The sequence below is a fragment of the Neomonachus schauinslandi genome, chromosome 9 (assembly GCF_002201575.2).
Source record: "Neomonachus schauinslandi chromosome 9, ASM220157v2, whole genome shotgun sequence".
In the NCBI taxonomy this organism is placed as follows: domain Eukaryota; kingdom Metazoa; phylum Chordata; class Mammalia; order Carnivora; family Phocidae; genus Neomonachus; species Neomonachus schauinslandi.
The window spans coordinates 76,364,308-76,390,858 of record NC_058411.1 but is presented as its reverse complement, the minus strand read 5'-3'; the positions used below and the strand labels follow the sequence as shown (position 1 = coordinate 76,390,858).

The following is a 26,551-nucleotide window of genomic DNA, read 5'->3' as shown; positions in this document are numbered from 1 at the left end:
TTGGTGGTACTAGAGTTCTCCTGAGAGCTGACTCTCATTCATTTCCTAGCTTAAACAACTCACTGAGGCTTGGGTTGCAGGGTCGTTTTGCTATTAGCTGTAGTAATCTCATGGCATGCTCACCAATAACCTTGGCAACTTGTGGTGCCATCTACTGTGAGGCACATGAAAATATCTGGATCTTCTCTGTGCCACGTGGACATTAAGGAAGACTACCTTTTACACTCTTACCCAGTCACTGTAATGCTGCTATTTTTGTTTTCTTACAGCTTACCCCATGGTTGGTTGGGGGTGTTACCCTGAAAGGTCCTTTTCTTTCCAGAGTTCCAAAGTAAAAGCACAAACCACTGTGCTTTTGAATTCTCCCTCAAGCTATCTCTCCAGTGGGAATTTCCCTTGGAACTTTCTTTTAGTTTTGTTGCCCCAGTTCTTCATAATAAAGTGTTTTGTTTTATTTTTCTTTCCCTTCCTGTCAGCGAAGCTAAGGCTTTCGTGGCTGTTTTCATGTATCTTCAAAATACAGCATTAGAAATAAAAAACTGAACATTGACTCTGTTTTTGCAATCCTGCTGGAATAATTCTAGTTTTTTCCCATTGTATTGAATGCTTCTAGCTAAATAAGGCAGAGGTCACATATGAGAAGCATAAGAAAGAGAAGTGCATTAATATTTTTTAAATATTATTTTTATTATGTAGTATATAAATTGTAGTTGATTGTATTAATAGGTAGGCATTAGTTACTGATTTTATTCTCTTTTCTAGAGAGCTGCTTTTGCACATTTCCCTGAACTCTATGATTTTGCCCTCTCAAATGTGGCAGAAGTAGATACTCGGGAATCTTTGGTCAAGCTTTTTGGACCTCTCAGGTAAGTCAACATGAGAGGAAAACTGAATTTTAATTTTCTTTTTGCTTTTAATCATTTTGCACTACTAAGTAATGTAACTTATTGCACCACTCTGTTGACAGCTAAAACTAGTGCTACTCTCTAGCAGTTGGTATCTTTAAGTCACTTAGATATAATTATTGATCTTCTGTTTTGGGGGGCAAAATTTATATTTTTCATAACTTAAACATTTTTCCTAAATCATACATTTTTCTTAGAGTAGAACATAAAACTGGTATCCCATCTATCATAATATAAAACAGAAACCAGTAAATGTTCATATGTGATATTAGAATATGAGAAAAATTTTTGTGTGTTCAAAATTTATGAAATTAGTAATATTCTTTGACACTTAGCTAATACACTTTTTTGAAAATGGTAGTAAGACATTTATAGTACATGGTAGGCACTCTACTAAGTGTGTAAATAATCCTCAAGACATTCATTTGTGTGAGGAGTAGGTACCATTTTAGAAATAAGGTCACTGAGGGGCGCCTGAGTGGCTCAGTCGTTAGGCGTCTGCCTTCGGCTCAGGTCATGATCCCGGGGTCCTGGGATCGAGCCCCGCATCGGGCTCCCTGCTCAGTGGGAAGCCTGCTTCTCCCTCTCCCACTCCCCCTGCTTGTGTTCCTGCTCTTGCTGTGTCTCTCTCTGTCAAATAAATAAATAAAAACTTAAAAAAAAAAAAAAAAGGTCACTGAGACACAGAATTTTTAAGTCATTTGCCTAGATCAAATAGCAGGTAAGTGGCAGAGCTAGGATTCCAATTTCAAACCTAGGCAGTCTAACTTTTAACTGTGTTGTTACCTCCCCATTGTCCTTAATTCTTGGGAGAAATTATATTTAGTTCATTGACTATTTAAAATGAAACAAATTTGGTTTCAAATTGAAAGTTGGTTTGGTTGTTGATTTTTGTAAGAAGATTTAATAATGACTCTTACAATAACACAAAAATCTGTTTCATTCTCTTAATGAACTGCATAAAGTTCCATTGGACAGGTCAACTATACTATTTTTTAATCACTCTCCTATTGACACATCTTTACCTTCTAAATTTTTGGCCATTACTAACAATTCAGTAATGAACAACATTGTTTCTATATCTATATAAAAATTCTTGGTACTGATTCCCAGAAGCAGTATAATTGACTCGAAGGAATATCGATTATACCAACAGCATATGAGGATTTATTTCTTTCTCTACCAAGTAGGTACACTAGCCTTTCATTTTTGCCAATCCAAGAATAAAAGAACCCCCATTGTTTAACTTTGCATTCTGTGATTATCTTGGGGGAATTAAGCATCTTTCTATTTTTCCTGGCCATTGCATTTCCTCTGTAACTTTCTTGTTATCTTTTGCTATTTTGTATTTCATCGCTTGTACTGATTTTTTTTAAAGAAACCTTTATGTATTTTGCATGCTCTGATATTTTGTCTGGTTTGTGTTGCAATTATTTTCTCTCAGTTTCTCACTTTTAAACTTTGTTTTGGTGTATTTTGTTATTACAAATGTTTTAAATTTTTAATCCTGTCAATCATTTTTATAACAGTAACAAATGGTTTATGTAGAAGGCCTTCATCACCATAAGATTATAAAATATTATATTTTAAAACACTTCCGTAGATTTTTTTTTTTTTTTACGTTCAGTTTAGCTGCATAATCCATATGGGGAATTTATTTTTGCCCATAATGCTCCTTTATACTCTTGTAAATTATTGAGGATGCTAAAAAACTTTTTTAATGTGGATTATAGCCATTATGTTCACTATATTAGAAATTAAAACTGGAAAATTTTTAAATACTTTATTAAAATCAATTAAAAGCCTATTATATGTTAGCATATGTAGTGTTAATGAAAAATATATTGTCCAAAATTAAAAAAATATATAGTGGGGAGTGGCATTGTTTTGCATTTTTGCAAATTTTTTTTTTAATTTAAATTTTAGTTAACATGCAGTGTAATATTGGTCTCTAAAGTAGAATTCAGTGATTCATTTCCTACATACAACACCCAGTGCTCATCACAGCAAGTGCCCTCTCTAATGCCCATCACCCATTTAGCCCATCCCCCACCCATCTCCTTCCATCGACCCTCAGTTTGTTCTCCATCGTTAAGAGTCTTCTTATGGTTTGCTTCCCTCTCTCATTTTTTTTCCCCATTCCCATATGTTCATCTGTTTTCTTTCTTAAATTCCACATATGAATGAAATCATATGGTATTTGTCTTTCTCTGTTTCACTTAGCATAATATACTCTAGCTCTATCCACACTGTTGCAAATGGCGAGATTTCATTCTTTCTGATGGCTGAGTAATATTCCGTTGTATATATATACCACCTCTTCTTTATTCATCAGTCAGTGGATATTTGGGCTCTCTCCATAGTTTGGCTGTTGTTGATAATGATGCAATAAACATTGGGGTGCATGTACCCCTTCAAACCTGTATCTTTGTATCCTTTGTGTAAATACCTAGTAGTGCAATTGCTGGATCGTAGGGTAGTTCTGTTTTTAACTTTTTGAGGAACCTCCAAACTGTCCTCCAGAAGGGCTGCATCAGTTTGCATTCCCACCAGCAGTGCAAGAGGGTTCTCCTTTCTCTGCATCCTCACTAATACCTGTTGTTTCTTGTGTTGTTAATTTCAACCTTTCTGACAGGTGTGAGGTGGTATCTCATGGTTTTGATTTTTATTTCCCTGATGATGAGTGATACTGAGCATTTTTTTCATGCGTCTATTAGCCATCTGGATGTCTTCTTTGGAAAAGTGTCTTCTTCCCATTTCTCAACTGGATTATTTGTTTTTTTGGGTGTTGAGTTTAATAGATTCTTTATAGATTTTAGATACTAACCCTTTATCAGATGTCATTTACAAATATCTTCTCTCATTCTGTAGGCTGCCTTTTAGTTTTGTTGATTGTTTCCTTCGCTGTACTGCAAACGCTTTTTATCTTGGATCAAGTCCCAGTAGTTCATAATTGCTTTTGTGTTTCCCTTGCCTCCAACAGCATGAAGTAAGAAGTTGCTACAACCAATAGGTTTCTGCCTGTGCTCTCCCCTAGGACTTTGATGGTTTCCTGTCCCACATTTAGGTCTTTCACCATTTTCAATTTATTTTTGTGTGTGGTGTAAGAAAGTGGTCCAGTTTCATTCTTCTGCATGTTGCTGTCCAGTTTTCCCAACACCATTTGTTGAAGAGACCCTCTTTTTTCCATTGGATATTCTTCCCTTTGTTGGAAGATTAGTTCACCATATAGGTGTGGGTCCATTTCTGGGTTTTCTGTTCTGTTCCATTGATCTGTGTGTTTGTTTTGTGCCAGTACCATACTGTTTTGATGACTACAGTTTTGTAATATAGCTTGAAATCTGGAATCGTGATGCCTCCAGTTGTTTTTCTTTTTCAGGATTGCTTTGGCTGTTTGGGATCTTTTGTGGTTCCATACAGATTTTAGGATTGTTTGTTCTAGGTCTGTGAAAAATGCTGGTGGTGTTTTGATAGGGATTGTATTAGATGTGTGGATTGCTTTGGGTAATATAGACATTTTAACTATGTTTGTTCTTCTAACCCATGAGCATGGAATGCTTTTCCATTTCTTTGTGTCCTCTTCAATTTCTTTCATAAGTGTTTTATAGTTTTCAGAGTACAGATCTTTTACCTCTTTCTTTAGTTAGGTTTATCTCTAGATATCTTATTGTTTCCAATGCAATTACAAATGGGATCAATTCCTTGATTTCTTTTTCTGCTGCTTCATTCTTAGTGAATAGAAATGCAACAAGTTTCTGCACATTGATTTTATATCCTGTGACTTTGCTGAATTCATGTATTAGTTCTAGCAATTTTTTGGTGGCGTCTTTTGAGTTTTCTACATAGAATATGGCATCTGCAAATAGTGAAAGTTTGACTTCCTCCTTGCTGATTTGGATGCCTTTTATTTCTTTTTGTTATCTGATTGCTGAGGCTGGAACTTCCAGTACTATGTTAAATAGTAGTGGTAAGAGTGGACATCCTTATCTTATTCCTGACTGTAGGGGAAAGGCTCCCAGTTTTTCCCTGTTGAGGATGATATTAGCTGTGGGTCTTTTGTATGTGGCCTTTATGGTGTTGAGATATGTTCCAACTATCCCTACTTTGTTGAGGGGTTTTTATCAAGAATGGATGCTTATTTTGTCAAATGCTTTTTCTGCATCTATTGACAGGATCATATGGTTCTTATCCTTTCATTAATGTGGTGTATCACATTGATTGATTTGCAAATACTGAACCACCCTTGCAGCCCAGGAATAAATGCCACTTGATTGTGGTGAATTATTCTTTTAATGTACTATTGAATTCGATTTGCTAGTATTTTATTGAGAATTTTTGCATCCATGTTCATCAGGGATATTGGCCTGTAATTCTCCTTTCTAGTGGGGTCTTTGGTTTTGGAATCAAGGTAATGCTGGATTTGTAGAATGAGTTTGGAAGCTTTCCTTCCATTTCTATTTTTTGGAACAGTTTGAGAAGAATAGGTATTGACTCTTCTTTAAATGTCTGGTGGAATTCCCATGGGAAGCTATCTGGCCCACGACTTTGTTGGGAGATATTTGATTACTGATTCAATTTTTTGGCTGGTTATGGGTCTGTTCAAATTTTCTGTTTGTTCCTGTTTCAGTTTTGATAGTTTGTAAGTTTCTAGGAGTGTCCATTTCTTCTAGATTGCCCAGTTTGTTAGCATATAATTTTTCATAGTATTCTCTTATAATTGTATTTCTAGGGTATTGGTTGTGATCTCTCTTCTTTCATTTGTGATTTTATCTGTTTGGGTCCTTCCTCTTTTCTTCTTGATAAATCTGGCTAGGGATTTATCAGTTTTATTAATTCTGTCAACCCTCTCTTAGTTTTGTTAATCTGTTCTACTGGGTTTTTTTGTTTCTATATCATTTATTTCTGCTCTAATCTTTATTATTTCCCTTCTTCTGCTGGCTTTAGGCTTTTTTTGCTGTTCCTTTTCTATTTCCTTTGGTTAGGTTAAGTTGTGTATTTGAGACTCTTGCTTCTTGAGGAAGGCCTATATTGCTATATACTTCCCTCTTAGGACTGCCTTTGCTGCATCCCAAAGGTTTTGGACTGTTGTGTTTTCATTTTCATTTGCTTCCATGTGTTTTTTTCATTCTTCTTTAATTTCCTGGTTAACCCACTCATTTTTAGTAGGATGTTCTTTAACCTCCATGTATTTGAGGTCTTTCCAAATTTTTTCTTATGGTTGACTTCCAAGTTTCATAGTGTTGTGGTTTGAAACTATGCTTGATATAATCACGATCTTTTTGTACTTTTTGAGTGACCCAGTATGTGATCTGTTCTAGAGAATGTTCCATGTACACTCAAAAAGAATGTGTATACTGCTGCTTTAGGATGAAATGTTCTGAATATATCTGTTAAGTCCATCCAGTCCATTGTGTCATTCAAAGCCATTGTTTCCTTGTTGATTTTCTGTAGGTGATCTGTCCATTGCTGTAAGTGGGGTGTTAAAATCCCCTACTATTATTGTATTATTATCAATGATTTTCTTTATGTTTATTATTTTTTTATTTCATTTCTTAAAATTTAAATTTAGGGGCGCCTGGGTGGCTCAGTTGGTTAAGCGACTGCCTTCGGCTCAGGTCATGATCCTGGAGTCCCTGGATCGAGTCCCGCATCGGGCTCCCTGCTCGGCAGGGAGCCTGCTTCTGCCTCTGACCTTCCCCCCTCTCATGTGCTCTCTCTCTCTCATTCTCTCTGTCTCAAATAAATAAATAAAATCTTTAAAAAAAAAAAAATTTAAATTTAATTAACATATAATGTATTATTGGTTTCAGAGATAGAGGTCAGTGATACATCAGTCTTATATAATACCCACTGCTCATTATATCATGTGCCCTACTTAATGTCCATCACCCAGTTACCCCATCCCCCCACCCCCCTCGCCTCCAGCAACCCTCAGTTTTTTTCCTATGATTAAGAGTCACTTATGGTTTGTCTCCCTCTCTGATTTCACCTTGTTTTATTTTTCCCTCTCTTCCCCTATGATCCTCTGTTTGTTTCTTAAATTCCATATGAGTGAGATCATATGATAATTGTCTTTCTCTGACTGACTTATTTGCTTAGCATAATACCCTCTAATTCCATCCATGTCGTTGCAAATGGCAAGATTTCATTTTTTAGTTGGCTGAGTAACATTCCATTGTGTGTATATGTATATATTATATATATATATACCGCGTCTTCTTTATCCATTCATCTGTCTATGGACATCTGGGCTCTTTCCATAGTTTGGCTATTGTAGACATTGCTGCTATGGACACTGGGGTCAGATCACTACATTTGTATCTTTGGGGTAAATCCCTAGGAGTGCAGTTGCTGGGTTGTAGGGTAGCTCTATTTTCAACTTTTTGAGGAAACTCTTTATGTTTATTATTAATTGATTTATATATTTGCATGCTCCCAAGTTGGGGGCATAAATATTTACAATTGTTAGATCTTCTTGATGGATATACCCCTTAATTATGATATAATGCCCTTCTTCCTCTCTTGTTACAGACTTTGTTTTAAAATCTAGTTTGTCTGATTTAAGTATGGCTACTCCAGCTTTCTTTTGATGTCTGTTAGCATGATAGATGGTTCTCCATACCTTACTTTCAATCTGCAGATGTCTTCAGGTCTAAAATGAGTCTCTTGTAGGCAGCATATAGATGACTCTTGTTGTTGTTTTTTTTTAAAATCCATTCTGATACCTTATGTCTTTTGATTGGAGCATTTAGTCCATTTACATTCAGAGTGATTGTTAAGAGATGTGAATCTCGTGCCATTGTGTTACCTGTAGAGTTGGTGTTTCTGGTGATGTTCTCTGGTCCTTTCTAGTGTTTGTTGCTTTTGGTCTTTTTTTCTCCACTCAGAGGCCCCTTAAAATTTCTCGCAGGGCTGGTTTAGTGGTCATGAATTCCTTTAGTTTTTGTTTGCCCGGGAAACTCTTTTATCTCTCCTTCTATTCTGAATGACAGCCTTGCTGTATAAAGAATTCTTGGCTGCATTTTTTCCCATTCAGCACATTGAATACATCCTGCCACTTCTTTCTGGCTCACCAAGTTTCTGTGGACAGATCTGCTGTGAATCTGATCTGTCTAACCTTGTAGTTTAAGGGCTTTTTTTTTTTCCCTTGCTGCTTTCAGGATTCTCTCCTTGTCTATGTATTTTGTGAATTTGACTATGCTATGCCTTGGCGATAGTTGACTTTCATTGAATTTAATGGGATTTCTCTGTGCTTCTTGGATTTTGGTGTCTAAGTCCTTTCCCAGATTGGGGAAGTTTTCAGCTATAATTTGTTCAAATAGATCTTCTGTCCCTTTTTCTCTCTCTTCATCTTCTGGGACTCCTTCCAAAAGGTGGTCACTTTCCTACTTGTAGACTAGTTTTTGTTCTCTCAGACCTCCAATTGATTTCTTGGGCGTTCAGAATGATTTGATAACTAATCTAGCTGTGTTCAAGGGATGAGACAAGCTTAGGGTCCTCCTACTCCTCCACCATCTTAACTCCTCCCCTGCAAATCTCTTTAATGTCTGGCTTAATCAGAGACAGTGGATTTGTAGATCTGCTTCTGTATTTCATTTATTGTGAGATACTGTTTTGGTTGAAGTAAATGAAGAAATTCCCTTATGTAAAAGGGAAATATATTTTAATAGCCTTTTCAAATAATTGTGAATATTTTTCTTTGATACCATATCACAACTTGACAAGTGGAAGTTTCTTAAATGTTAGTTTCAGTGTGGTATCTGAAACCATATTAAGGAAGTCTGTGCAACTAAAGTGAATTAATTTTAGAAATGGAGACATTTGCCTTGCTTATGGATGAGAGGACTCAATTAAGGTATGAATTCTGCCCAAATTGATCTGTAGGTATAATTCAGAATCCCAGCAGGATATTTTCTAAAAATTGACAAGCTTATTCAAAAATTAATATAGAAGGACAAAGAGACTAGCCAAAACCATTTTGAAAAAGAACAAAGTTGAAGTTTTCCCACTACCTAATTTCAAGACTGCCTATATAGCTACAGTAATCAAGACATTGTGGTATTGAATAAAGGACATATAGACATATAGATCACTGGAACAGAGTAGAGTTCAGAAACAGACTAGACATATATCTTAGTTGATTTCTGACTAAGATGCCAAAGCAACTCACTGAAGAAAGGATAATCTTTTCAACAACTGTGAAACAGTTGGACGTCTATATGCAAAGTATGAAACTTGACACATACTTCACATCATGTACACAAACTAACTCGAAATGAATTGCAGACATACTTATCAGAACCAGAACTAATAGGACATATAGGAGAAAATTTTTGTGATTATGGTTTGTGCAAAGATTTCCATAGATTTCCAAAGCACAATCCATAAAGAAAAAAAATTGATAAATTGGACTTTATCAAAATTTAAAACTTTTACTATTTGAAAGACATTGTTAACAGAAAATACAACCCCAGACTGGGAGAAAATATTGACTGAACACATATCTGGTGATGGACTGGTATCCGGAAGTCTCAGAACTCAATAATAAGAAAACAATTTAAAAATAGCTGAAGAGGGGCTCCTGGGTGGCTCAGTTGGTTGAGCGGCTGCCTTTGGCTCAGGTCATGATCCCAGGGTCCTGGGATCGAGCCCCACATAGGGCTCCCTGCTCTGCGGGAAGCCTACTTCTCCCTCTCCCACTCCCCCTGCTTGTGTTCCCTCTCTCACTGTCTCTCTCTCTCTCTCTCTCATCAATTAAATAAATAAATAAATAAAATCTTAAAAAAAAAAATAGCTAAAGATTTGAACAGATACTTCACCAAAGATGATACATTTCAGTAAGCCACAGAAGGATGTTTAGCATCATTAGTTATTAGAGAAATGCAAGTTTAAATCCTAATGAGATGCCATTACATGTCTATTAGAATTGTTAAAAAACACGCTCTATATTGACTTTTGACAAGGATGTGGAACAGCTGGAATTCTTGCACATTGCTGGTGGGAATTCAAAATGGTAGTGCCTCTTCGGAAAAATGTGACAGTTTCTTGTAGTTAAACATGCATTTACTATACAATCTAGTGTTCTCATAGATATACCCAAATGAAAATTTATGTTCACACAAAAATCTGTGGGGAAATTTATATAGTGGCTTTATAGTTGTCCAAAACAGATACCTTTCAACTGGTGAGTGAGTAAACACACTGTGCTACATCTGTGTGATGGAATACTGCTCAGCAGTAAAAAGGAACCAATTACAAATGCACACAGTGTGGGTGAATTTTAGTTGCATTATGCTAAATGAAAGTAACCAGTATCAAAAGGCTATATAATGTATGATTCCATCTATATGACCTTCTGGGACAAGCAAAATTGTAGAGATCAAAAAACAGGTTAGTGGTTACCAGGGACTGGGATAGAGTGTGTGAGGGCATTTGGTGAGGGTGATGAAACTATATTTAAGTAATGGAAAGCTGTTCAGCTCATGGTGGTGAATGCACGTTTTCTAGAATTCCAGTTTTTCACTTGGAAATTCCAATTTTATCTTTGGTAACAAATACTACCAGTTGTTTTCCTTAAAGTTATTGGTTTATTTTGTTCAGATTTGAAAATTTTTTGCCATTTATTCAAGTTTGAATAACCATAGTTTGTCATTAGTTCTTTGAAGTAAAAATTGTGTGGAAAATGTGTACTTCCTATCTTGTCACACAGAATTTTTAAAAAACAGGTATTCAAGAGTCCAAATTTAATTATATTAATAATTTTAAGTAGCAATTTAATTTCAATTAATAAATTAATTTTGCTACTTCATTAAGGGCATTCTTAAATGAAAGTGGCTTTTTTTCCCCCTCTGCATGTGGCAGTAAGGAATGCTGTGGCTCCTTAGAGCCCTGGTTGGTACCACCGCCTTCACCCATGCCAGCAGTTTTACCCACCATTGCTTTTCACTGTGTATGTAAAGATAGTGGAAAAAACAAATAATGTCTTAGTATTAATAAGTATTAAATATCGTATTAAATATCGTTCTTGCAGACTTACTAGAAATAGGTCTCAGGGACCCACAGGGGTTTTGCAGAAGACCTTTGAGAACCTGCATTAAGGGGGTTAACTTTCATTGCTGATTTTTTTAATTTGCTGCAGTTTCATAGGGTTATATTTGCTAGGTAAAATTTTTTAAGCCATCCGTAAAATTGTGTGTTTCAAAAATAAATTAAGTTAATAAGATACTCTGATCCGAATATTCCTTATTCTGCAGTTCAAATACACTCCACCAGGTGGCATCATACCTCTGCTTGTTACCAACTCTTCCTAAAAATGAAGACACAACTTTTGATAAAGAATTTCTTCTAGAATTGCTGGTAAATATTAATGTTCTTTAAATTTTCCCTTTCTTAAAGACGTGGGTTGATACAAATTTTTTCCCGGGCTAAAGGTTAAGTAGGTCATTGCTACCTGTTTCACAATTACATCATCATATGATTTTGTCAGATTTCTTATCTATTAGATTTCTTTTCTTAAGTCTTTAACCTTTTAAAACTGCTTCATGGCGTGAATTCAGTCCATGCAAACATGAATGAGCAGAACTTCTGTGTCAGGCACTGGATTCAGGCATTAGGGATACATTGATAATTGACACCATTCCTGCCTTTTAGAGGTCATAGTTACACAGACACAGGTAATACATATGCATTCATATTTATCTAACCATTTATTTTAAAAGTTATTTAAATATGGTACCTTGAATATTAAGGCATACCTTTATCATTAGAAAACTGAGGAATATTTAGAAAAATTATCACTGACTTGGTGGTTTAAGAATTCTAATGGATTTTTCAGTCATTTTGGGAAATAATGGACTTAAACTAATACTTTTTTGGTAAGGTTTTATTTATTTTTCTTTTTAGTGCTGTTTTAGGTTCACAGAAAAATTGAGGAATAGGAATATTTTATTTTTAGCTTTAGAAAAATAATTCATAAAATGCATGAGTAATTATATCCCCACTCTGAATATTTAAGCTGTTTGCAATGTTCACTTTTATAAATAATGGTGTGGTCCTGGCACATGCCTGTTTGTGCATATGTGTGGACATTTAGGAGAGGTACCTAGAAGTGAAATTATTTGATTGAAGCATGTGCTTATTTAAAAGATAAGATTCAGCCGAATTATCCTCTGAAAGATGTATGTTCCTACCAACAGTGTATTAGAGTGTGTCTCCTTAAGCAGCATTGGATGTTATGAGTCATCCCAATTTCTGCCAGTTGCATGAGTAAAAAAAAATACCTCGTTTTAATTTTTTTGGTTTTAGTTTGTTTTTTATAACTCTACAAACATAAACTGTGTGGGTGTGTATATGCATTTTTTACATGTATGGAACCATAATAGGTACACAGTTTTGTGATTTATATTCCAAGCTCATACTTTTAATATAGGGTGTAAAATACAATCTCTTACTATAGAGAAGATGATGCTAGTTTTGGGGATAGTAACCAGAAGCTATTGGTAGCAGGTGTTTTAAGCCTGATGACAAGTGTTTAAGTGACAGTTGGAGAGAGATTCTTGGAGTTTTAACTTAATTCAAGTATGGAAAATACTTTTTTATTGATATGCTTACTTGTGTGAAATGTATGTCTTAGGTCACCGTCTTTGCCTTTTCATTATTTCTGACTACAAGTGCTTTCTAAAACTTCCTTGTCCTATTTTCTGACAACATGAAATCTTTTCTCATAAGTCAGGTTTGGGGATTAATAATAAATCCTTCTATACAAAGAAATGAGGATTTTTTTTAAGGACTCTTTCTAATGGAAAATAGGTTTAAGTATAAAGCAGATCCTGTGCCTTTTACAGTCTTACAGCTAAGATTCATCCATGAAATTTAAATATTTTTGCCAAAAAGAAAACAGTTTTAAAAATTTATAGTGCTACAGCATTATCTTTCATTTCCTCTCTCTCCTAAAGGATTTCCTTAGGCTTTGGATTCTTCTAATACCTGAATTATGATAAAGAAGTTGAAATATGCATATTGTTTAGATGATATCACACTATTTTCTTTCCTAAAATAATACTCTCTGTACTGAAGAGAACGTGACACATTTTCCACATGTATCTTTTTAACATGTTAATTAGGTAACAAGCTTATTTCTGTTAGAGATAGATGACTATAATATTAACAATGGAAATCTACATAGAGGTCATAAAGGCCAACTCTCATTTTACAAGGAAAACTGAGGCCAGGGGTGTGTGTGTGTGTGTGTGTGTGTGTTTAAAAAGATTTATTTATTTATTTCAGTGAGCGAGAAACAGCCTGAGTGAGGTGGGGGGGCGGGCAGCAGGAGAGGGGAAGCAGACTCCACGCTGAGTTTGGAGCCCAGTGCTGAGTTCTATCTCCTGACCTGAAGATCACGACCTGAGTTGAAACCAAGAGTCAGACACTTAACCAACTGAGCCATCCAGGTGCCCCCAGTTTTTTAATAAACAAAATTTTCCATATTGTTTAATTAGTAGTAGAATGAAAACTATAATCTAGGACTTAGGGCTTAACATTGGTGAATATTAAGTGCTATGGTTTTTAAGGTCTTGGCATGTGCCAGGCACTTTGATGCTGTTTTACAGTATTCCATTTCATTTTCATAAGAAACCTGAGAGGTGAGTTTTTTTATCTGTTTTACTGAAAAAGAAGCTAAGATCAGGGAATTTAAAGGAACATGCCCAGTTTTTACATAGCTCATAAATTAGAGGTACTTGGTGTTGATCTGCCTGATTCCAAAGCCCATCATAATTGGTGCCTCTCTCATCTTTGACTTATGGAGAAAATGGAAATAGGGAAAAAACCCTCTTATTAAGTGGTACCATAACTGAAAGACATGAAACTTCTCAATCCATACTTTATGGTGAATTTCTCCATAAATTATTTTGATTAAGAAAAGATGCTTCTAACTTTCTGCATGATCTGTTTCTTTTAGGTATCTCGTCATGAACGTCGAATTTCTCAGATTCAGCAGTTGAACCAGATGCCTTTGTATCCAACTGAGAAAATCATATGGGATGAAAATATTGTCCCAACTGAGTACTATTCTGGGGAAGGTATGGCAGAGAGTACAGGATTCAGGTGTACCATGAAATTTAGTTTAGAATTGATCATATGTAACTGAAAATACTCCTATCTGTTACATGCATTAGGATAATTTTCTGGTACCCTGAAGTTCAGTTTTAAAGCTAGAAACTATTCAGTATTTTGAATGCATAGTATTAGGGATTTTTATTAAATTTAACCATGCCCTAATGTGTGTGTGTGCTGTGCATGCGTGCTGCACACACATGCTCAGATGTGCACATGTATACATATATTAGGATGAGATATATATATATATATATATCATATACATATATTATCCTTTATAAAATATGACCGTAAGCATAAAACTATGTTTTAAGGAGACCTAATAGTGAAGGAAGTATCGTTCTCATTATGCACTGTAAAAGGCTTTGTTTGGTAGTGTATTATTTTTCAAAGCCTTTTTTAGAAGTTCTTTTGAATTCCTTGTTAAGCCAGCTAATGACCACCAAAAATTGTCAGTAGTTAATAATAAACCCTTCATTTTGATTAAAAATAGTTATTCCCTGGTTTACTTATTTATTTCAACAGGTTTGTTCCTAGATGCTTTTGTTCATCCACTAAGGATGAGAATTTGTCACAATTGAGTATATGCTGAAGTACATTCTGACATATTTTGAAGGCATATTTAAAAAAAAAAAATTAAGGAAATTTTTTGAACAATGGCATCATTATGAGAAGTTTGGCTATTTTAAAGACATCACCAATGGTAATTTATTTAAAAGAAAAACGGATATTTCAGAGTTGTATCCTGAAGTCGTATCCATAACTTCAGTAAAGCCAGTGCACCAAAATTGTGCTAGATTTCAGAATAGGCAGTCTTCATATTTTTTTTATTCTTACAAAGGTCAGTGCCTTATTTTTTCACTTTTCTAATTTGTTCATGCTAAAAGCATTTATGACCATGTATGTATGACATCTAACTCTTTGTCTAATCAGTTCCTAAAAGGCACATATCGCTTAGTATTTTGTCTTGTCAGTACAGAGCTTATGTGTCCTTAAATATGTACATAGTCTTTCATCTAGCTTTTGGTGCTATCCAGTGATGCTGCTCTGAGTTTAAAACACACTTGCTTAGTATATAAAATATTGTTCTTCTTTCCCACCTGCAATTAATGAAGGTTAAGGAAAGTATTTCAGAACAATATTAGTTGCCAAATGGTTTAACTGTAATAAAGCTGTCTTCAGATATTTGGCTATGTGATGCCGTTGTTCTTTAGGGACCATGGATGGCACTGTGTTTTAGGGGCTCAATATCTGATGCTCATAAATAGGCAAAGATCAAAGCTAATACTGAATGCTTATGCAGACTGCTTCTAGCTCCCAAGAAGAGAAAATAAGTGTGAAATTGGTACAGATATTTAAAAAGATATAGTTAAGAATTGTAAAGAAAATCCTTGTAAAATTTTATGCCCTCATTTTGAGCCTTTTTAAGAAAATAAACACAAATATAGAAAGCCACACAACATAAATATAGGGCTTAACAAATTATTATAAGGGAAATAACCACCTTATTAGCTATCCCAGAACCCTCCCATAAGCTCCTTCCTAGTACTGCTTCTCCCTCCACCTGAAAGTAACCATTTCTTGACTTCTATAGCAATCACTATATATTTCTTCATAGTTTTATCACCTACTTGTGCATCGATGTGTGATAGTCAATCTTGTACATTTTTAAAATGTCTTTTACTTCACAATGCCCTCTGTATGCCTTCCTTTTCTTTTGAAGAACCCAAATTGTTTGAACTGTATAGTTTCCCACAGTCTAGTTTTTTCTAACTGACTACTCAGTGTACAGTTGAGTATGTCTCTCTGCTCTTTATTTTTCTTGCAGATTGGCAGCTGAATGCAGAGGCTTGGTCAGGCTGAGGTTTTCTCTCTGGCAGGATTCTGGGTAGTGCTGTATTCTTTCATCAGATGCACAGAATGTCTGGTTGTTTGTGTGTGTGTGTGTGTGTGTGTGTGTGTGTGATATAAGTAGCCATTGCTGCTTAATGGCTAGATTTGTTAATTCAATGACAGTTGCAAAATAGTCACATTTTAATTCTTTTTTTTTTTAATAAAATGATGCTGTCTAAAGAGACACTTTCCCTCGGCCTCTGGCCTGAAAGATACTGAGTTAGATTATAAATCAGAATCTAACATAAATGATGTGAAATTTTTTTTTGCATTGATATTCTTTGCCATTTGGTAAGAATGGATACAGATGATGAAAATATTATGATTTTCCAGTAAAATGTGTTTACTTTGAGGTTCTTTTTTTTTTTTTAACCTTTTTGGTATTGCAGCCAAGTGCTTATTCACTTATTATCCAAGGGAAAGAGCAGTTAGTGAAGATATTAGAAAGAATATTGTTCATTAATATAGTCAGAGAAGGGAAGTAACTCCAGGAATAGTATACAATGAATACCTTATCCTTAAAGCCTAGCCAAAAGGCAGAGATTCAGAGCACAATAGTGCTCATTGGAGATAGATTAATATGTTGTAATATACTAACTAATTAGCTTTCATGGTAAATTTGTCATGGGCTTAGTTTATGGTCACTATTTACTTCAAGCTTTGCCAAATATAAGTGAGGGGGTAAAGGAAGAATTTTTAAACTACTTGAGACTATGTTAATTTTAAGTATCTTCAGATACTTTTGAGAAGCCTGTTTGTATCTGAATCATTGATGCACGGTTATATGTATTAATGAGATTTATCCTTCCTTCCCAACTCTTAATGGATAGCATTTGTTAACTTGGTTTTTCAATTTCTGTGTGAAAATAAAAATAGAACCTTATCAAATATGCTATATTTCAGACATCATTAAATTAAACTCTTAACCAAATTTGTAGTGCATTTTTTATACATAGCACAGCTGTCTGATTAAAAGAATAATTCAAATGTGGATGCTGTTTTCTTTTTCAGGTTGTCTTGCTCTTCCCAAGTTGAATTTGCAGTTTTTGACTCTTCATGATTACCTCTTAAGGAATTTTAATCTCTTCCGCTTAGAATCAACTTACGAAATTAGGCAGGACATCGAGGATAGTGTCAGCAGAATGAAGCCATGGTTAGTAAATTGGTTCCACTTGTAATGAAGAGGTGCAAACAGTGACTGACATAACCTCTGTCAGAAACCTCATAAGTGTATTTAGAAATAGTATGCCTGGCGTGGAGATGCCCTCCAAAATATGAGATATTTACTCTTTGAGAAATTCTCTAATGTGGATTAGAGTATACTAAAAGTGCTAAAACATAAAATATGTATCTGGGTACTTGGGTGTGGTGCTGGGGGACTGGGGATAAGGGAGGAGAGGTCTTCATTCTTGGAGGATGGTGGGGGGAGAAATGTAGAGGGGAGAGTAGGGTGGACATTAGCAAAAGGGTAAAGAGGGAAGGTATGGGCTGACCAGCAGGCCCTTACTAGGACAACGGTTCAAGTCCTGGGAGCTTATGATAAGGAGGTCTTCTACTACCCCAGCTGCTCTTGTGGCCGTCACCAGTATTTCAGTTAGCCTCTCCCAGGAACCTGGCAAGAGATGAGGAGCATTGCTGAGCATCACATGGAATCGAACGTTGCAAAGTCTTCCCTGGTCCTCCCTCCATAGATTACCTTGACTAAACCATCAGGATTTACTTTGGGGGCCAGTTGAGTAGGTCTCTTTATTTGAGGAAGTCTTCTGCTTAAACTCAACTCCCCACTTGCTAGCTCATGTCTGGAATTCTTCTAGCTAAGAAAAGACTTTCATTCTAGTTATTGTAGGCAGCTCTGCATTATGAGATTTGTGAAGGTCCGTTTTGCTTTTTAGACATGACTGATTTAGACATGAGATAAATGCCCTTCATTCACTATTTCATTCTACGTATAGAATTGATGAGGGTAAGTTATATATCACAAGTGACTAACTAGTAAAATTCTTATAAAATGGATTTTTATTATATTCTGGTCACACTATGCATACACATACAATTATACTGCATTCTGTATGAAAAGCTTAACAGTTTTTGACTGTGAACAGATTCAGGTATCTTCCAGGCTTCTCTCCTTACTAATTACAGAGAGCTACATGGACACTATGATTATGATCTGTTTTTTTCACTTCCACATTTTATTTCATACACAGTTCTATTTTTTAATTAGTTATTATGTGAAAAGTTATTCTGGGTGAGACTATAAAACATAACATAAAATATTTTTGACTTAATAATCAGTTGAGTCAGTAGGCAGGCTAGTACTGTGAGGTTTGTATACTTGCTGGCTAATCATCTCTGCCCACAGTTTTGCTGGAATTATTGCCCACTGTTTGGACCCCCAGGGAGTGCTTGATCAGAAAGCTTCTTTTCAGTTTATGGTTAATCTTGGGTTTACATGCTCATATTCTGGACCTAATTTTGGCCATTTTGCAAACTAGGGATTTATTAACTAGCAGTTTATCAAATAGAATTCACTTATATTTTACTTAAATGCCAAATAAAGCAAAAATACTTAAGAGTTCTATGGTCTATTAATAAAGGACATTTTTTTTAACTTACATTATTTTCTGCTAAGAGAAAGAAAATGTCACTTTTGGGAGTTAACTTGTGATAAAAATTTTTCTAGATTTTCATTCCTAATTGCCCATCACTGAAGGCTTTTAAAAATAATGAGATCTAAAAAGAGGCCAGGCTTCTATCTGTTTCTTGTGTGCTGAAGGTGGAAAAGTCGGAGCATAAATTTTACTCAGAGCTTGGTACTAACGATCATGTATTCAGGCTGCTGAAACCACTGAGCAACGTAAGGGAGAAAGTATTTATGAGGGGCAGAAATCTATCCTTTTTAATCCTTCATGTTGCAGGTAGATTTTATAAGGGAAGAAAAAACAGTTGGGGAGAATAGATTAGTGGTTGCCTGGGGGTAGTAACAGGATTGACTGTAGTCAAATGAGAGGGATCTTTTATGCATAGAATGGAAGTGTTCTCAGATTGTGGTGATGGACGCACAGCTCTGCACATTTACTAAAACATCATTGAATTGTGCATTTACAGTGAATGAATTTTATGGTATGTAAGCTATACTGTGGTAAAAGTGTAAAAAATGGAGGAGGTAATAGTTATTACAAAAGGGTTTAGACACAAGATAATACCTTTTAGGAACTCCCTGTACTAAGCAAGTCACTGGATGCAGAACTTTTATTTTAATTAGTTTCACTCTTTGATGTTGTGAAGTTCTACAATTTTTTTCTTATAACACAAAGCCTTTACCTGGGGGGTAAAGTATCTGTGTAAGTATGTCTTTATCTGTGTAAGTATGTCATTTTTGGCAGTACTTTCCAGTTTCAGAGTGCTGCTGCAGTATTTATGTTCTAGATTTCCCTGATAACAATGTAAGATCTAGAGCACCAGTTAGACTAACATAAGAAGAATGAATGGGTATTTGAATGTTAGTGATTCTGGTTATTACAACTAGCTTGATTATCTTTACCCCCAATCCATGGCAGTATCTTTTAAATGATTTAAATATTATGCCCTAAAGCAAGCATTTGCATAGATAATTATCATTTGTTGGTTTGTTTTTAATTTTTAAAATTCCAGCTTATTCTAAAACAGCTTATAGAAATACCGAAATACATAAAATATAAGGAGTTGAGACTATATTGATGAAGAGAGGAAAAGGATAAGAATTATTGTTACATTATTATAATCTAGATTACTCTGTTTTTATTATTATAGATTATTTTTTTAAGATTTTATTTATTCATTTGAGAGAGCACAGAGTGAGAGGGAGAAGCAGACCCCCCGCTGAGCCGGGAGCCCGATGCGGAGCCCAATGAGGGCCTCAATCCCAGAACCCCAGAGATTATGACCTGAGCCGAAGGCAGACGCTTAACCATCTGAGCCACCCAGGAGCCCTGGGATAGATTGTTCTTTGACCAAATGCCTCCGCTCTCTGTATATAGAGTTACCTTTTTTTCCTGTGTGTGTAGTGGGGAGATACTCTTCTCTACTTCCCTTTCTTTACTGGACCATATTTGCGTGTTCATTCTACTGAATATATTCCTTATATATTGGGACTTTGTTTTTTTGGTTTGTTTTGTTTTTTGTTTTAAGTTTAGTAATAAGAGTTACTAATGTCAGGGCTTAGTAGCTAAATATGTGTTCCTCCTTACTAATTTTACTTGACCAGAAGTTGGGGAAAAGTCATTTTTTTGTTTGAGTAATCATGCACTTCTTTGGTTTTCAGGCAATCTGAGTATGGTGGTGTAGTGTTTGGTGGTTGGGCACGAATGGCCCAGCCTATCGTGGCTTTCACTGTAGTTGAGGTTGCCAAGCCCAACATAGGTGAAAACTGGCCAACCCGAGTTCGTGCAGATGTTACCATCAATCTGAATGTCAGAGATCACATCAAAGATGAATGGGAAGGTAATTTTGTATTTCAAAAAATTAAGTTACATTTTTGCCTTTTTAGTGTATAGAAAATTGGCAAAGCACTTTTACTAAGCAATACCTTTCTAAACGTTTATGAAATTTATCTTTAAAAATTGTCTTTATAATTACTAGTAGTAAAAATATCAAGGAACATACAAGAACAATTAAATGTCTTAATACTTTAGTAAAAAGTATAAAATAGCATGCATATCATCACAGTATTTTGAAAATTGCAGTTTGCAAAGCTGAGAGGACCTCTTTAAATCCCAAATTTAGTAAGACAATATTTATGAATTTGTAGGATCAGTATAAAAAGAATCAAAATATTACTATTCACTAAAGAAAGGGAGGAAAACCACACATAACCTGCACACATGCAGAGCTAGTAAAGAAAATTGGTGTTTTAAGAGAGAAAAGTCACCAAAGTGAAGAGAATAGGGATGCATACAGTTGCTGGAAAATAAAGATACAAAATCAAAATTAGACAAACTCAAAAGGAATTTAAGGGTATCTCATAAAACATCTCAGAAAGAAAGAATAATAGTTTAACTATTTGTACCAAAGGGAGGAAGTTAGGTAAAGAATTAGTAATATTAAGTGTATTCAAGGATAAATAATAGATGCAGAGAAATTAGATGAGTTATTTCCCCTGTTATTTCCTAGGCAAGATTTTAGGGGCAGGAGTTCTGTGTCATAAGGAATTTTATTTAGAGGCAGATTTGTTCAGAGTTACTAAGCCAAGTAAAGACTGAAAACATTGATAACACCTGTGCCAGAACTGACACATGACCTAATTTTTAAGTGGCACTTTATATTTTTTTCCCAGCTGTCTGTGAGAGCTCTTACTTGCTGTCCTGTTGTGAGAAACAGTAGCCGGTAGATTTTATCTCCTTCCACCTTCTTGGCATGCCAGAAGGAAAGGGATAGTCCCTGAATGGGTCAGTTGTCAGAAGTTATTGCTCCCAGTATAGCTGTTTATAACCAGAGGGACTATATGATACGCTTATCCAGTAATTCTGAAGGAATCCAGCAGCAAAGCTGGCCACATGTTTAACAAATGGCCACTGTAGTGGGTATAGTTTGTGACAGATTGTTTTTATGATTCCTGGATCCTTCAGAAGAGTTCCAATCTAATCTAGTGCATTACACATCTAGAGTACTGTATATCTTTATTGTTGCTAACTCTTAAGAGAGACATTAAGTTGCCGGAGAAGGTTTTATACTTACTACCTTTGGCATTTAAGAAAGTATTAAAATAAACACTGTTTTACACAGTTACCTAAACTCCTTTCCTTCATTACTTTGGAGACTTCTATCAGAAGGACATTAAACAGTCTTTTTTTTCCCTTTCATTCTTTTAAACATAGGCCTCTGATAGAATGAGAAATGTAATGGATAAATTTTGATGGGCAGGAGAGGGAACAGTAGGGTATTGTGGAACAAGTGATTCATAATATGGGGCATGGTGGGGAGAAAAGTGTTTTCTGGGAGGCCAGAGCCAAAATTCACTCCCTGTGTTGATCACAGATGGAGTAACTAAATAGAAAATGGAGGCAAAAAATGAGAGGGAGGTTCTGGAAGTAGTAATGAATATTGTCCTGTAGAAACAATAGTTTTAAAGAGTTTAAGCTAAATATATAAAACATTCTTCTTGTTCCTTCAAAAAGGTATGACGTTCAGGCCCATATCTTCTCCATTTCCCCATTTAAAATTGAGGAAACTGAATTAAGGACACAGAAATGCTGGATTCTGCTCCAGAAGGCACAGCCAGGATGGAGTGGATACAAATGGTTGAAGGGAGAAAATAGTTGAGCTCACTGTTACATAAGGGTTTTTTTAATGTAGATCTGAGATGTCCCACAGTGAAATCATCTGCCTTGGTAGTAGTTTTCGTTGCTTCTCCTGCTTCTAATTTGTTGGGAAGTAAACAATAAAGTCATTATTATGAATCAGAGCAATTATTGCTAGCACACTTAAACCCCAGTCCATATTAAGACAAACCAGAATGGTCCCAATACTGTTAGCTACACACTGACATTGCTGATTTGATTTAGTTGTATATCTTATTACCACAGTTATGAGCAAGCAGACTATTTAAGTTTGCATTTATGTCCTACAGTGGCTAACAAAACAAATCAGGAAAGCAATGAAGATTAAGTGGTATGACATTACATGGATATGTGATCTAAATTTATGTCGCTTGTCTTCCCATGTCTCTACTTATAATAGAGCTGGGGATCCAGTTGAGTCCAGTATTGGGTCTAATGACTGAGAAGCTATGGACTTTGGTACAAGTTTCCTATTTCTGGACATTTACTTAATACAATTTTTATTTGCCAAATGAAACTATATATATTCAACCATGTTCTCAATATGATATCTGTAAACAATGCTTTTGTGCTTTGATGAATTATTCTTGAGTTGACCTCTTTCAGGGAATGCAGTTAGACTGTTGTTGGACTGATAGTGATGGATAGTTTAAACTGATGTTAGAAACCTGCTGAATATGATATAGATGGATTATATGCCAACCATATTTTCAGTTAGTTATTAAGAATGCTAAAAATAAGAATTATGAGCATCCAATTTTGGAGCTGTAACATGACTTGGAGGGCTTATTCAGTAATGTATTCATGGCATAAAAGTTTATAATTTTAATATAAAGAGAAATTTTCACTTTAATTATTCCTGTCAAACATTGAATTTTAAAGATTATAGGAAAACCCATGATTATATTACAATGCAAATATAATCATTGATCACCTCGTACTTTACATGTTTCTTATATCTCTTAAAGAGGATGAGAATTTGCCATCAAAGGACTAAAAACAATGATATTCTAATAAGTGAAAATGTCTTTATGTTTTACCAGGTCTTCGTAAGCATGATGTATGTTTTTTAATTACTGTACGGCCCACAAAACCTTATGGTACTAAGTTTGACCGGAGGAGACCTTTTATTGAGCAGATTGGCCTGGTTTATGTGAGAGGCTGTGAAATCCAGGGCATGCTGGATGATAAAGGGCGTGTCATTGAAGACGGTATGGCGATCTGTAGTTTTGAAAGTGTGTGTGTACATAATGATAACGTTCTGTGCCTTTTTTTCTTTTGGCATCTTAGGTAATATTTTTTAGTTATTTACATACTAAATCAACACAAAGAATTATATATAAAATATATGTAAGGTACTTAGCACCCACTTTTAGAAATAAATAATATGGTTTCTAAACTTTTTGTTAGATATTGAAAAGGACAGGATCTTTTGAAATTACCTTTATTTAAAACTTTCCTTTTATAATACTTTACAGTATTGCTTTTTTAAAACCTCTAAACACTTCTTATGACATATTTGTCTAATTTTTCCTTCTTAAGTTTTATTGATTTGATTCATTGTAGCAGTGGCTCTCAATTGGGAATAGCACTACCCTGCATTTTGAAATGTATGATGGTATTTATCTTGTCCTGTGCCCGGGGTAGGAGTAGGGGATGGTGAGCTATTGGCATTTGATGGATGGGGGCTAGGGATGCTAAACATCTAAATAGAGCTGCCTTGGGGCGCCTGGGGGCTCAGTTGGTTAAGGTCTGACTCTTGATTACAGCTCAGGTCATGATCTCAGGGTCGTGATATTGAGCCCCGAATCAGGCTTTGTGCTGAGCCTGGAGCCTGCTTAAGATTCTCTCTCTCCCTCTTTCTCTGCCCCTTTCCCATCACCCACTCACGCGCACACGTGCCCCCACTGTCTCTCAAAAAAAAGAAAAGAAATTTAAACAGAGCTGCCTTGTAGAAGGAATCGTCATACCTAACATGCAAACATTACCCCATTTAGAAATACCGCCTTACAGGATTTGTCAGCTCTTTGATTTCTTAGGCTTATCATTGACTTCTCTTTGAAATTCTTCATCTTGTCCTGACATTCTTGTTACACGTACTGTTAAATTATAACTGCATCTATGTCCAGTGCTTATTTCCCAATTTGTTTACTAAACTTCTCTCAGAACTTGAATTGACTTCTACTGCCTGTTATTTTAAGGTTGCACCATTGCTACAAGTGCTGGTAATTAAGCTGACCTTACTGCTAAAATAAAAGAAAATAGGAAAGGTGGAATAAACATAAGGCCACATATTGGGACTGGCGTTAGAGGGCTAAGACAAAAGTAAGGAGACGAGGCAAAGGGGCAAGAAAAAGCCTCTCAGCTTTCAGCTATTAGTATATGAAATTTCCTTTCACACTGGTGATATTAGGAATGGAATGGGGAGGGTTGAAAAGAGTGATCAGTTGAGTGCTTACGCTAGGTAAGCTAAGTAATAGGAGCTCTGAATAACTGACAAAAGTAAAGTTGTTTGACTTCTAGGGCTCTTATTTTGGTTGAGGACATATACAGACAATTGCAGTCCATGGCACTGCATCATAAACATTACATCACAAACATTTTTCTGGGAAAGAAATAGGAAGAATTTAGGGAAAGGAGAAAATATTTTCAGCTTCTAGGCATTTGAAATGGATGAGTAGGAAACGTTCTAGTCAGGGGAAGGACTGGGGTTTAGTGTGGAGAATTTACTCATCATTTCTAGAAGAGGAATACTGCTAAGTTACTTTGATATTTGAAAAGTATATATTTCACTTACCAAACTTTTTCAAAATGTCTAGGACCTGAGCCAAGACCCAATCTTAGAGGAGAGTCAAGGACATTTAGAGTGTTCCTGGATCCAAACCAGTATCAACAAGATATGACCAGTACTATACAAAATGGAGCAGAAGATGTGTATGAAACTTTCAATATCATAATGAGGAGAAAACCAAAGGAAAATAACTTTAAGGTAATTTTTAGGCTATATAATTGAAGGTACTGTGTCCAATTTGAGTAACTTCTAAAACATAAATACATAGATCCTGGGTAGAAGAATGTTTTGTTAAGGAAATGATCACTGCTTTTATTCTGGTTCTAAATAATTCTCTTATATTATTAAGATGTAGACTAAATATAAAAACTTAAGAAAATTTATTTACTAAATCTATTTTGTCTTTCGATGAGTTTAGAAACTTACAATATAAATTAATCCAGGTCAGCCTCCTTCCTTGCCTTTTGTATATTAGATGCTCAGGATAGCAAGTATAAGGTAAAGGAAACTGCTTGTTTATTTGTTTCCTGGGAGTTCTTTTTTTAAATCAAAAGTAAGTGTACTTCCAAATCACTTTATGAATACAGATGTGAAACCCTGTAGCTCAGAATTACTTTATGATATAATGTGTTTTACTCATTGGCAGGAAAAGGGAGGTTTGGGGCTCGAGAATTTTACTTTTATAACTTAATGGAGATAAGGAGTTTTGATAGAAGATTTTCTCAATTATCTGAAACTACTATATTATAAAACGTAAACATTGAATGGTTTTAGCATTTGGTAACACTACCTTCTGCACAGGTACATTTCTTTTTTCTCTCCCCCCAAAACATAGTGCTTCTTATGCATTATCAGTTTATTACCTTTTTTTCCCCCTGTTCTTGTGATTAAAAAAAGGAGACTTCACATACAAAGGAATTTATTCCCCATTTTGCCCTATAGTTGAAGACAAAACAACGGAACTATTCTTGATTTCTTTTTGTCTCACACTGTGCATCCAGGCCATCAGTCAGTCTGGTTAGCTCACCACCTCCACTGACGCCACATCCAAGACACCTTCATCTCTCACATCCCTGCTTCCATTCTTGACGGCCCCTCCCCTTCTGCTATTCTCCACATAGTGATAGAATATGAATTATGCCTTGGTACCCTGTTCAACACACTTTAATGGTTTCCCCTCGCAGTAGAAAATTATTACTGTAATCCAAGAGGCTCCTTCATTATCTGTCCTCTGGCCACCTCTCCCAACATCATTTTCTAACACCTTTTCCTGATTCACTCCATGCCAGGTATGCTGACCTTTCTGCTGTTCTTTAAGAATCCAAGCCTTTGTCCATGGTGTTCCCTCTACCAACACAGTCTTCCTCCCAGGTATTTACCTGGTTCGTTCCCTCACTGCACGTGGGCAACTCTGCTTAGATGTTAACTCCTAAGAGAAGCTTTTTTCTGGAAACCTTACCTAAAGTAGCATCTCCCCTTCTTCTCATTCTTAATCCGACTGTCTTCATTTCTCCTCACAGTCTTTGTTG

General features: G+C 35.5%; 1 protein-coding gene across 1 annotated transcript in view; it reads left to right on the top strand.

Annotated features, from left to right (window-relative positions):
• The window catches only part of AQR (aquarius intron-binding spliceosomal factor), a 98,491-nt gene that overhangs the window by 37,797 nt on the left and 34,143 nt on the right, over positions 1 to 26,551 (top strand). Inside the window, exons 13-19 of the mRNA XM_021695285.1 lie at positions 763 to 866; positions 11,159 to 11,261; positions 13,864 to 13,984; positions 16,926 to 17,067; positions 20,218 to 20,396; positions 23,275 to 23,442; positions 25,051 to 25,220. Of these exons, the coding sequence (XP_021550960.1) occupies positions 763 to 866; positions 11,159 to 11,261; positions 13,864 to 13,984; positions 16,926 to 17,067; positions 20,218 to 20,396; positions 23,275 to 23,442; positions 25,051 to 25,220 (987 nt within the window). The remainder of the gene's footprint in view (positions 1 to 762; positions 867 to 11,158; positions 11,262 to 13,863; positions 13,985 to 16,925; positions 17,068 to 20,217; positions 20,397 to 23,274; positions 23,443 to 25,050; positions 25,221 to 26,551) is intronic.